Raw genomic sequence first — 14,219 nt, forward strand, 5'->3', positions numbered from 1 at the left:
ATCATAATACATATTACCAAATGCTCAGTCAGCACTTTACAGAAAAACAGAGGGGGTGGTTTTTCTACCTTTTAATTTCCCAAGGGAGAAAGAACAAAAGCATGAGCATCTCTGTCGATTGAAAGATCCCGTCATCACCTGGGAATGATAGATTTCTATTATTGTAATTAAAGTGTCTGTATTGCATGGTGCCTCATACAGAGTAAATGCCCAATATATAGTTATTGAGTCTGAATGAATGAATGAATGAATGCTATATATTGCCCATTTCAGTGAGTATCAAAGCAAAAATATAATCAAGAAACAGACAAAATCAGGCAGTATACTACCAAGAATTTTGAATAGACTTAGTGTCCTCTGTCTACATCCTTTTGGAATAGACATTTTAAAAATTGAAGTATAGTTGATTTACATGCTGTGTTAATTTCTGCTGTACAGCAACGTGATTCAGTTTTATATATATATATATACACACACACAAACATATATATAGGCATACATATACATTCTCTTTTATACACTTTTCCTTATGGTTTATCACAGGATATTGAATATAGTTCCCTGTGCTATACAGTAGGACCTTGTTGTTTATCCATTCTATATATAATAGTTTGAATCTTTTAATCCCAAATTCCCAATCCATCCCTCCCCTCCCAGCCCCTCGGCAATCACAAGTCTGTTCTCTATGTCTGGGAGTCTATTTCTGTTTTGTAGATATGTTCATTTGTGTCATATTTTAGATTCCACTAGTGATGTCACGTGGTATCTGTCTTTCTCTTTCTGACTTCACTTAGTATGATAATCTCTAGGCCCATCCATGTTGCTGCAAATGACATTATTTCACTTTTTTTTATGGCTGAGTAGTATGGAATAAACTTTTAATTGGAATTTGTGATTGGAGAAATCCACTTGACATCTGAAAGATATGCCTTCTTCTAGATAGTGTGATTGGTTGGAAATAGTTAGAATCACTACTTAAAGAGGCTAAAGGAAACTTGTGAATGTAAAATTTCTGCAAGACCCAACCCCAGAAACTGATGTATAGTACATAAACAGCTGGTGCATAATCAGAAGTGTGTGAAAATTCAATGCAGAATTGCAGGTTTAGAGATAAGAATGAGATATTAATATCTACCCCAGTGGGTGAATCTTGTGGTTAACTTGTGGCAGTTTCCTCATCATAAAATTGGGTTGCTGATACCTGTTCTATATGCTTCCTTGGGTTATGTTTAGGATCAAGGGGGGATAGTGTGTGTGTGTGTGTGTGTGTATGCATAAAGATGCACTGAATAGAGCAATGGGCTACAATGCAAGGTGATGGTGATTAGTTAGGTGTTTTTCAAACTCTTAAAGTGTGTGTACAGTGTATTCCTGATGATGACTAAAGAAAATGAGCAAGTAAACATATACTTCTTTTTCAATGCAGTTTGACAACACGGGAACATTTCAGGTGCTTCCTTTTCCTCCAAATGGGGAATATGAACCATTAGAAAGACTTCGGCACTGTACTCTTTGCTATGGTAAGACTAATGAGAATAATTTATTGTGCTGAAACACTTAAATGCCTTCTGGGTGAGTTATTAAATCTACCTTTATCAAAGAATTCTATTTTTGATTGTAGATTCTATTTTAAGTTTTCCAGTCTTTCAACACCATATGTCAGAGTTTCAATCTCTGTAATGTTTGAAGTTTCCATAGAATGTGAAAATTGGTTTAGAAGATTATCCCAATTGATTCGGCTTTTCCTGGGGACAATTTGATAGTTTGTATCAGAAGCTTCTAAAACATTTAAAATATTTTCTAAAAGAGTTTGAACATGTCTTATAGACTTTAAGTATACATGTTACTTACATCTGCTTTCAACAAAGACATTCCCAAATTGTCTGCTAGTGACCACAGAAATTATGGGGACTTTGAAAATTCCTTATTAATTTAAATGATGTGAGATTGAAGAGGTATTGATCAGATGATTAATTTTTGGTAATCAGTCCTTTATTCACTTGAAGATCTCAAACAACAGTGTCTTCTTGTGCTGACATTGAACCAATGATAAGTCTCTATGTGTTTTCAGATAAATGTTTTCCAAATAATTGCAAGAAAGAGATTTTCTTACCTGAAAATTCATACATGGATGTCACCTTCCTCTTAGACAATTCTAGGAATATAACAAGTGATGAATTTAAGGATGTCAAAGCCTTGGTGATCTCAATGCTTGACAACTTTGATATTGCCTCAGACCCTGTAACCTCAGACTCTGGTGATAGGATTGCCTTGTTGAGCTACTCTCCTTGGGATGGGAGGAAGAAGGATGTGGTAAAAACAGAGTTTGAGTTTACAACTTATGACAATCAAGCTCTAATGAAGAGGCACATCCAGACTTACCTCCAACAACTAAATGGAGAATCCACCATTGGCCGTGCCCTACTGTGGACTGTGGAAGATCTCTTCCCAAGAACACCCAAACTGAGAAAACATAGGGTCATCTTTGTGGTCTCCGCTGGAGAAAATCATGAGAGAAAGGAATTCTTAAAGAAGATGGCTCTGAAGGCCAAGTGTCAAGGCTATGTCATATTTGTGATTTCTCTGGGCTCTACACATAAGGAGGACATAGAGGAGCTAGCCAGCCACCCACCTGATCATCATCTGATACAGCTTGGGAGAATTCATAAACCAAACCTGGATTATGTTGTGAAGTTTTTAAAGCCATTTGTGTACTCAGTTAGACGTAAGTCACTATTTTATTTTCTCTATGTTTTAATAAATTAGTGTTTGTTAGTAGTATTGATAACCTAACATACCTCTGTATCTATAGCTAACCAAAATATGTGAATTAGATGGTGAAAAGGGGACAGGAATAGGACACATCTTGGTTATACCTTGTTTATGCTTTGGTCATAATGCGGTGAGACCTTTTTCATGATATAATGTCTCTTAGCCAAAATCTCAGCACTAGAAGGAACAGAGTGACTGGAGATCTCCTGAACTACACTTGCCCAACATAAAGAAGTTCTAGCAGCTCTTAGGTGGTCTCCAGGTTGAGCATTTAAATAAAAGTTTTCCCTGCTACACCTGGTTTATTTCCAACCTTGGAGTACCCTGGAGAACTCTGTGAGAGTGCTGCTTCCAAAGAGTCTGAGCATACATACCACACAGGAATCTTGTTAAAATGGAGGTTCTGATTCAGTATGTGTAGGATGGAGCCTAATATTCTGCATTTCTAACAGGTTCTTCAGTGATGTCAATGCTTCTGGTCCACAGATCACACTTTGAGTAGAAAGGTTCTAGGCCAATGTACTACAAAGCGTCACCCATTGGACCAGTGTTAATCCATAAACTGATGAAATACAGAAATTTCATAAACTGATGAAATACAGAAATATTTCTGAAAGAAAGAAATACAGAAATATTTCTGAAAGAAAGAAATACAGAAATTGAGAATAAGCATCTGGAAACTTTTAAAGCAATTTGACATTGCCACATTATACAAGTGTATAAACAGTGGACTTTGTCTCATTGAACAAGATATAAACCAAAAGTATCAGTCTGTAAAAGGCTAGAAATAAAAATACCTTGTCCTTCACCACAGGTGGTTTAGAAATGCTCTTTCTAGAGAGGTGGTTCTCAACTGGGGATGATTTTGCCTCCCCAGATGACATTTGGAAATGTCTGGAGACACTTTTGGTTGTCAGAACTAAGAGAGAGGATACTACTGGTATTTAGTGGATAGAGACCAAGGATGCTGCTAAATATCCTACAATGCACAGGGCGCCCCCCCCCACAGCAAAGAACAATCCAGCCCAAAATGTCAATAACATTGAGGTTGAGAAATCCTGCTCTAGAGGATCCCATGGAATCAGAGCTGAACCTTTTCTTTCTGGGAATCTGACAAGTATAGAGTTAGGTTCTGTTGGAACCAATCCCACCACCCTAGGATTCCAAAGTCGCCCTGGTATTCAAGGAATCTCCAATACCACCATAGTGACAACGTCTTGGAAGTTCACTCTTCATTGCAGAAGGAGCTTCCCCTTTCTCCTGTGACTCATATTCGACTGAAGAATCCAATAATTGCCCCTTTGGGGATATCATGTTATTTCTTTAAATGCCTTCCATTGTATAATGCACCATTGTATTATGAAAAATGAAAGAAAAAGTGCTTCCAGTTAAATGTTGATACTGACTTTCCTGTTAGAGTTTTTTATTTTATAGTCTTCAAAAAAGTTATTTTAGACAGACTACGATATGTCACTCTTGTGCATACATAAAAAGGGAATATACGTGAAATAGACTTGGTTAAGGCATTCCTAAAACTTCTTCTAGTCAAAATTTGACTTTTGTGAGCTCTTTCTTGACTCAGAGTCATTGATACCCATCTTTTCCCATGCGATATTTTTCTTTATACCATCAAGATCGATGATAGATTTTTTTAGAAAATCTTTTTTTTAATTTAATTTTTATTGGAGTATAGTTGATTTAAAATGCCATGCCAGCTCCTGCTGCACAGCAAAGTGAATCAGGCATACATATACATAAATCCACTCTTTTTAAGATTCTTTTCCCATACAGATCATCACAGAGTATTGAGAAGACTTCCCTGTGCTATACAGTAGGTCCTTATTAGTTATCTATTTTATGTATAGTAGTGTGTATATGTCAATGCACCCCAAAGGAACAGCACTTTAAAAAGACTCTATGAAATAACACAAAACTGGTCTTGCTGGGCTCTTAAATTAGGCTTTGCAATTATTAGAGCTAGCTTACTTTTGATTTCCATCTGAGCAATGTTGTTAAACACATCCAATTCACTGTCTTCCCATATTCACTTGGTTTGTAGAGGTTAAAAGTCTCCTTTACTAATACTTCCGGGAATTTTTTCTAAACTACTGACCCCAATTCTACAAGTTTTGGTGCTGGCACATTTGTTGTTCCCACATGCACAGGTGATAACAATGGCATCACGATTCCTTCCTCACCAATAGCAACTGTCAACTACAATTGATTAGAAGACATAGTCTCATTTCAGAGAAATAGAAAAAGATGCTCATCTTAGAACAAGAGAAATATGATTATTATAAAACCATAAACATTCTGTGAGATATTTTCACAGAGTCTTCGATCATTCAATGGTCAAAGATCTCCTTTCACTAAAACCTATTTATTTTCCTGAATGAGGGGAAAATTATATATTTCTCAGTATTCCGCAGTTTATATAACAACAATAGAAAGAGGTAAAGGAACATATTATTTAGGTCAGTAAGCTAAAATCTTTCCTGTGATTATTTTCCTCCTAGGAAATCAGTGTTAATTGGTGCAGAAGCACAGAAATAGCATCATGTAATAAAATATTACTTTTTCTATTAGCATAAGTCTGAGTGAAAAAGTATTATAGGATCAGAATAAAATTATGTTAGCCTGAACATATGGAAATCGTGTCTCTGCATCACAATTAACCCTTAAATGAACAATTTGAGGAGGTCCGTTTCCATGACCCCAGTAATTCTTTGGCTGCAAAATGTTCTAAAATCAAATTCTGAATGCTATTTCTAGTTGTTACTATTTTCTTTTCTCACCCCAGCCAAATTGTGCTGAAATACTTTAGTGACATTTATCGCTTCAAGAAGATTCCTGTTGGAATTCTCTTTCCCTAGCAAATACAATTTCTAGTTTAAAAATCTAACTATAATTTTCCTCTCTCAATAGGAGGATTCAATCAGTACCCACCACTGATGCTTGAAAACATCTGCAGACTCATCAATTCAAAGGAAGAGGATAATCGAAGTATCAATCTTCTGTGAGTTAGAAAGCTCTGATATTTACAAGTGACTGTTGATTGACTGAGGGGTGTGTAACTGGCTGATGGCAGATGATAAGGTCTCTGAAGGAAAGGCTCTTCATGCATTCCATTTTCCGTAGCAGAAGTTACACACAAGCATGCTTTCTGGATTGATGTTTTTATAACATCCTCATGAGCTTATTACAATTTTGCTTTAAAATTCATGGTTTCCTCAGAAATTTCCAAATTGAAATTTACCCCAGAATAGAACCCAGAATTCAGTCTCAACCCACCTCAACTTTACTTCTCATCTCTCCCCATCATAAGCTCTGAGTTCCGGCCACACTGGACTCTTTTCTGCCTTGTGTGACCAGAGGTCCAGGAGTTCACCCTCCTGGACCTCTGGTCACACTGCCTGGGCTCCTGCTCCTTCCAGTGAAACCCTACCCATCCTTCATGGCCCTGATTAAACCTGTCTCCTCTTCAAAGCCCATATTTACTCTCAGTCAAAATCCACAGTTTTTCCTTTTTAAATAACTTTTTACACCTCTGCTGAGGCACTTATTACAGTTTATCCCAATATCTTGTCTCACTGAAGTATGGGGTTCCATGTGATTCATTGTTTCATTCCCAAAACAGCATGAAAGACCCCACAATATCATTGCACATGTAAATAATTTTCTTTAAAATTTTATCTTGAGTGAAAATAGAAATAATTAATCTGAATGGACTTGAACCTCAAACAGAACGAGAATGGCCCATTTGGCTGCTCTGTGCTTTTCTCTCTATTTCACCAAGCTTGGATCCCTGACTACAGTCTGTGAAAGCCCAGAGTTAGCCCATAATGGCCCTGTCCTGTCAGATTGCAATTAAGCCAAGAGCTTCTCAAAATAGATGCGGTCTTTCCCATAAAACCCATATATCCAAAATGGCAAGATGAAGTGTTCCTCAGAATTCATGCAAATACATGTTCCTCTCATGTCAGGTTTCATTTATACTTAGTAGTTTAACAAGGAAGTGTCCAGCAGCTCACACCTTCTGAAGGACAATATGGCACTGATGTCCTGTGAAGCAGTGTTTCCCAACATGGAATAGACAATACTCTTATTTTAAGGAAAATCCCTTCTTACAGGACTACATTTTAATATAATGTTATTTTAACATGTACAAACACAAATCTAGCTGCAAATACCATATGTGTATAGTTCCTATGCAACTATCAAACAAAAACAAATTCGTACATCAAACCCAAGGAAACTCAATAAGACACAAATTTAAAACACTAATTTAATGTATTAGATGATTCTGCTTTGCCAAAATAGAATTCCTAAAAAGTAAAATAAGAAATTTTATCGCCAAGCATGTAAACAACCTAAATGTCCATCAACAGATGAATGGATAAAGAAGATATAATACACACACACACACACACACACACACACACACACACACACACACACTGGAATATTACTCAGCCATAAAAAATGAAATAATGCCATTTGCAGCAACATGGATGGACCTGGAGATTATCATACTAAGTGAAGTCAGACAGAGAAAGACAAATATCATATGATATCGCTTATATGTGGAATCTAAAAAAGTGGTACAAATGAACTTATTTACAAAAGAGAAATAGACTCACAGATTCAGAAAATAAACTTACAGTTACCAAAGGGGAAAGGTGCAGGGGAGGGGGATAAATTAGGAGTTTGGAATTAACATATACATACTACTATATATAAAATAGGTAAACAACAAGGACCGACTGTATAGCACAGAGAACTATACTCAATATCTTGTAATAACCTATAACGGAAAAGAATCTGAAAACATACACATATATATGTGTATATATACACATATATATGTATATATATACACATATATATGTATGTATAAATGAATCGCTTTACTGTATACCTGAAGCTAACAGAACATTGTAAATTAACTATGCTTCAATTAAAAAAATATTAATAATATGGTGCATATTGGTAAAATGTGTAAAACATGATGCATGCTGCAGAGTCACCTCTGCTCTCAGCTTGCCCACTCAGTTCTGTGAGTGCTTGATTCCCCAGCACTTGTCTTCACCTGCACTACTGCAAAACGGTCATTCCCACTCTATGTCATCGTATCATTTGGCTTTTGCTTGGTGTGAATGTATTGTTGATAACATTATGTCTGACTTTATTTCCTTTCCTCATTAACTCTCAACAGTTAAAGTAGTACCACCGCGTGCCAAACAACAGTATCAATGCAAACGTAAACATGGACTTGAAATTGCATAAAGGTGCATTAATAGAATAAGAATAAACTTATATTGAATATGTTTTTTATCATCACCTAAATAAAAACACAATATTTTCAAACTATCATTCTTACTCCAAAGAATATAAATGTAGATACCATTTTAGGAAGCATGGTGTCAATGAGATATATTTTATATAGTTTTATTCTTCTCAGAGCAGTTGATGGTAGATTAAATGACTATTTTCTACATTTTCTGTGGAGATTGATATCAAACTAAGACACATTATTTGGTTGTCCCAAGTAACCTATGAGTTTCTTGTCATTTATCTAAAACTTTGTGACAAATCAGACTCGATTTATTCCAAAGTAGTGTTTCATAGGCTATAAGCAGATGGCAGGAAAGGGAAAGATAATGGGAATTTACACAAATGTATCAGTATATGCTTTTTATTTTAAATGAAGTATAATTGATTTACAATATTATATGAGTTTCAGGATTACAGCAGAATGATTCAGTACTTTTACAGATTATACTCAACTAAAAGTTATTACAAGATAATGGCTATAAGTCCCTATGCTATACAAAATATCCTTGTTGCTTATCTATTTTATACACAGTAGTTTATATCTCTTAATCCCTTACCCCTAACCTGCTCCTCCCCCCCCCCCACCCTCTCCCCTCTGGTAACCACTAGTCTGTTCTCTGTACCTGTGAGTCTGTTTCTGTTTTGCTATATACATTCATTTGCATTATTTTTTAGATTTCACATATAAGTGATATCATACAGTATTTGTCTTTCTCTCTCTGACTTACTTAACTAAATATAATATTCTCTAGGTCCATCCATGTTGCTGCAAATGGCAATAATTCATTCTTTTTTATGGCTGAGTAATATTCTATTGTATATGTATACCACATCTTCTTAAGCCAGTCATTTGTTGATGGACACTTGGGTTGCTTCCATGTATTGTCGACTGTAAATAGTGCTGCTATGACCATTGGGGTTCATGTATTTTTTCAAATTAGTGTTTGTGTTTTCTTCAGATGTACGCCCAGGATGTGAATTGCTGGATCATATGGTAGCTCTATTTTTAGTTTTGTAAGGAACCTCCATACTGTTTTCCATAATGGCTGCATCAATTTACATTCCTATCAACAGTGTACAAGTGTTCCCTTTTCTACACATCCTCACCAATATTTGTTATTTGTAGACTTTTTGATGATAGCCATTCTGACAGGTGTGAGGAGCTATCTCGTTGTGGTTTTGGTTTGTATTTCTCTGATGATTAGCAGTGTTGAACATCTTTTCATGTGCCTGCTGGCCATTTGTATGTCTTCTTTGGAGAAATTTCTATTTAGCTCTTTTGCCCATTTTTTAACTGGGTTGTTTGGTTTTTGATATTGAGTTGTATGAGCTATTTATCTCTTTTGAATATTAATCCCTTATCAGTCATATCATTTGCAAATATTTTCTCCCACCCCATAGGTTGTCTTTTAGTTTTGTCAATTGTTTCCTTTGCTGTGCAAAAGCTTTTAAGTTTAATAAGTCCCATTTCTTTATTTTTGCTCTTATTTCTTTTGCTTTAGGAGGCAGAGACAAAAAAAAATATTGCCTGTGATTTATGTCAGAGAATGTTTTGCCTATATTCTCTTGTAGGAATTTTGTGGCTTCTGGTCTTACATTTAGGTCTTTAATCTATTTTGAGTTTATTTGTGTATATGGTGTGAGAAAATATTCTAATTTCATTGTTTTACATGTAGCTGTCCAGTTTTCCCAGCACCACTTATTGAAGAGACTGTCTTTTCTCCATTGCATATTCTTGCCGCTTTTGTCATAGCTAGATTAAGTGACCATAAGTGTGTGGGCTTATTTCTGGGCTCTCTATTCTGTTCCATTGATCTCTGTATCTGTTTTTGTGCCAGTACCTTGCTGTTTTGAATACTGTAGCTCTGTAGTATAGTCTGAAGTCTGGGAGGGTGGTGTCTCCAGCTTTGTTCTTTTTTTCAAGCTTGCTTTGGCAATTCAGCATATTTTGTGGTTTCATATGAATCTTAGGATTATTTGTTCTAGTTCTGTGAAAAATTTCATGGGTATTTTGATAGGAATTGCATTAAATCTGCTTTGGGTAGTATGGTCATTTTAGCAATATTAATTCTTTCAATCCAAGGGCACAGGATATCTTTCTATTTCTTTGTATCATCTTTAATTTCCTTTATCAATGTTTTATTGTTTTCAGAGTATGGGTCTTTTACCTCCTTGGTATTTTATTCTTTTCGAAGTGATTTTAAATGGGATTGGCTTTTCACTCTCTCTTTCTGATAGTTCATTATTAGTGTATAGAAAAGCAACAGATTTCTGTATATTAATCTTGTGTCCTGTGACTTTGCTTAATTCATTTATTGGTTCTAATAGTTTTTGGGTAGAGACTTTAGGGTATTTATATAAAGTATCATGCCATCTGCAAATAGGGACAGTTTTATTTCTTCCCTTCCAATTTGAATGCCTTTTATTTCTTTTTCTTATCTGATTGCTGTGGCTAGGACTTCCAAAACTATGTTAAATAGAAGTGGTTAAATAGCCTTATCTTGTCCCTGAATTTAGAGGAAAACCTTTCAGCTTTCCACCATTGCATATGATGTTAGCTGTGGATTTGCCATAAATGGTCTTTATTATGTTGAGATATGTTCCTTCTGTACCCACTTTGATGAGAGTATTTATCATGAATGGAGGTTGAATTTTGTCAAATGCTTTTTCTGCATATATTGAGATGATCATATGATTTTTGTCCTTCCTTTTGATAATGTGGCATATCACACTGATTGATTTGTGTATGTTGAGCCATTCTTGTGTCCCTGGAATAAATCCAACTTGACACAGTGTATGATCTTCTTATATACTGTTGGATTCATTTTGCTAATATTTTGTTGAGGATTTTTGCATCTGTACTCATCTAAGATATTGGCATGTAATTTTCTTTCTTTGTAGTGTCTTTGTCTGGTTTTGGTTTCAGGGTACTGGTGGCCTTGTAGAATGAATTTGGGAGTGTTCCATCCTCTTGAATTTTTTGGAATAGTTTGAGAAGGATAGGTATTAGTTCTTCATTACATGTTTAGTAGAATTCCCCTGTAGTATAATGAATTATTTGATTGAAATAAATTTAGATTTTTATCACCCAATTTTATTTCTTCTAAGAAATAATTAACTATATTAAATTGTTGGGACATTTTATTTGTATTCCCCAAAGTTATATAGGTTCACCTAAAACTTTCCCTTTTATCTTCTAGATTTACCCCTGAGCCACATGAGATTTCTTCAGGAGAGAAGAGCTTCATTGGCCAGGAATTGAGTGTGGGCAGAGATTCATCTTTTGTGTTGGAAGACAGTGGAAGTGACCATCTGGTTTACATTCCAAGCCAAATGTTTATGCCACAGAAATTAACAACTAAATATGACAAAGATCAGGATTCTGAAGAAATTGCAAGTCTCACTTCTGGTAAGGAAATGAAAAGTTATAGCAGTAATTTTAAAATAACTGGATCCTCATCCTTTAACACTAATAGAGAATCAAATAAATAAGGTGGGTATAAAAAGCAACATTTTTCAAGTTCAAGATGGTGGCTACAACTGCAGCTTTTATTTGACCTGAAGATTTAAATGGTCACAGGTACCACTCTGGAAATCACTGATAAGCTCTAAGAAATGTCCCTGATATGCTCACCAAACTTAAGATTTCTCTAGAAACCACAATTTAGGTTAGTATGATGTAGAAGGAGGTACTATAGAGAATAACATATCAAAAGAGGAATTAAAATAATTTTTAAAAGTTGGCCTGACCAGTGCCCCAGAATTTGTGATTTGTGATTGCACGAGAAGGTGTAAGGTTTTTTCACTGGAAATAAAATAAACTACCCCACTCTCTACCTTTTTTTTTTTTTTTTTTTTTTTTTTTTTTGGCTGTGTTGGGTCTTCGTTTCTGAGCGAGGGCTCTCTCCAGTTGCGGCAAGCGGGGGCCACTCCTCATCGCGGTGCGCGGGCCTCTCACTTTCGCGGCCTCTCTTGTTGCGGAGCACTGGCTCCAGATGCGCAGGCTCAGTAGTTGTGGCTCACGGGCCCAGTTGCTCCGCGGCATGTGGGATCCTCCCAGACCAGGGCTAGAACCCGTGTCCCCTCTATTGGCAGGCAGACTCTCAACCACTGCTCCACCAGGGAAGCCCCTACTCTATACATTTTAATGGCAAAGCAGTAATGCTTTTTGTCAGGATTTAATAGTTTCAAACAAATCAGATCATAGAATTTTGGCTGTATTTTCATTTAAAAGGGTGAGAATTCTAAACAGACTATTCAGCTATTCCATCTATGTATCTAGAGTCTCCCAAAATGCTTATTTGGCCAGAATGCCAGCATTTAAAGCATTATGTCGTAAGTATCATGTGTGATGTTAGAATATGCAAGTTTGAAAGAAAAGGTGGCCAATCTCATAATATTCATTCTTAGTAATTTCCTTGGATAAATAAATGTTCTTTTCCTTGGGTTCAACACTGATGTCCCCATATTTCCCCCCTATTTCTGAAATACACATGTTTGAATTTTGTCTTTAAAGCAGCTAAGCTTTCCTTTATAGAAGCTAGAATTGAGAATTAAAAAGTCAGTTACTCATTAGTTGAAAAATAAGACTTTTTTTAAAAAGTAATGAAGTAAACCTGGATGTACGTAGTTCCTTGGCATTAAGGCATTCAAGTGTGTGATTTCTTATTTAAAACAGGTTTTTATCATTATATAGACATAGCTTAAAGAAGAAAATACAAAATTTGTTCTTCTTAATGGATGCAGCTAATTTGGGGTATTCATTTTAACGATATGGTAATTACAACAGCCCTCAAGGCATAGGAATTTATTATAGTTTGGTTTAGGAAGAATAAAAAAGAAAAAGAGAAGTTATTTTGGCAGAGTTGGAATACCCAATTGTCATTTGTGATAGTATTGTTAGTGGTAAGCATTTTAAAGTCTAATAATTCAGAAGTGTGGAACTTTCAAGAAAGACAGAATTAATTGGATATTTAAGGGAAAAAAGGAGAAACTCATCTTTGCAGCCATCTTTAATGACTGTTGTTCAGTAATAATAGAAACACTTTTCATTTGGTTTTTCAGATGTCTGGTATCAAGATACTCATAACCAGTTTAAGGTCCAATTTGGCTGCAGAAATAATTGTTGCACGGCTCTATAGGAAAAAAATGTCAATTTGCTGTTACACCCACCACACCCAATTTCTCTTGCAGTGGATTGAAGTGTGTTGGGAGTTCTGTGGAGGATTATGTTGAGTTGTGATTGCCTGGAAACAGAGTCTCAAACCTAAGGATAATATATATTTTTTATCCTTTAAATAAATCTGAGTCTCAGATCATCAGTGTTGTCTAGGGTCTTCATACTATTCCTTTCTTTCTTTTTTTTCTTTTTAAAATCATTGCTAGCTAGTTGTCAAAAGCTGCTGAGAACTTTCTGTATAATGTGCCATCCTCAAGGAGAGTAAATTGTAGTTCAGATATTTTATCTAGTCGCTAAGAGATGAGCTTTGATACATTCCAGATATATTGCACAAATAAAAAGATTGATAACTTCTGTAAGAACTTCCACATGCTATGCTTATTACTCATTTATAATGTGATTCTTATGGCCAAGGGCTGATTTTTGTGCCCTTGAACGGAGAGTCCTGGGGAAGTCAAGAACCTTAACCATTTAAGAAACTTTTAGAGTTCCCAGAGTACTGTGGGCTGGCAATGAGTTGTGTATCACTCTCTTTCACAAGAAACACAACCACTGTCTCTCTACCTAGGCCTCTCCCTTGCTTCTCCCTCCCTACTCCAGTTTCCAAGTTCATCCTTAATTCCATCACCTTTCCTGGCCCTCTCCACTCCTTATAGCAGCTCAAAGACAATTTGTATCAGGATCACCTGGAAGCCCTTCACAAGCATAGATTCCTAAGCCCTTCTCAGTACTACTGCTTCATATTTAGGGGTGTGAGTGGCCAGGAAAAAGCCACAAGCTTTAAAACCACCACGGGTGATTTTTGTAGGTCCTCATTTTTCAGATGCACTATCCTGGTGATTCTCAAAAAATGTGTCCGTAAACCAGCCACATCAGCATTACCTGGGAACTCGTTAGAAATGCACTGATCCTGGACCTACTGAAGCAGAAACTG

At 35.9% G+C, this 14,219-nt stretch overlaps 1 protein-coding gene across 1 annotated transcript in view; it reads left to right on the forward strand.

Annotated features, from left to right (window-relative positions):
- COL6A5 (collagen type VI alpha 5 chain) overlaps positions 1-14,219 on the forward strand; it is a 111,592-nt gene that overhangs the window by 78,789 nt on the left and 18,584 nt on the right. The window contains exons 33-37 of the mRNA XM_007166984.2: positions 1,427-1,520; positions 2,072-2,725; positions 5,698-5,775; positions 8,576-8,588; positions 11,307-11,515. Coding sequence (XP_007167046.2) covers positions 1,427-1,520; positions 2,072-2,725; positions 5,698-5,775; positions 8,576-8,588; positions 11,307-11,515 — 1,048 coding nt within the window. The remainder of the gene's footprint in view (positions 1-1,426; positions 1,521-2,071; positions 2,726-5,697; positions 5,776-8,575; positions 8,589-11,306; positions 11,516-14,219) is intronic.

The sequence above is a fragment of the Balaenoptera acutorostrata genome, chromosome 4 (genome assembly GCF_949987535.1).
Source record: "Balaenoptera acutorostrata chromosome 4, mBalAcu1.1, whole genome shotgun sequence".
In the NCBI taxonomy this organism is placed as follows: Eukaryota; Metazoa; Chordata; class Mammalia; order Artiodactyla; family Balaenopteridae; genus Balaenoptera; species Balaenoptera acutorostrata.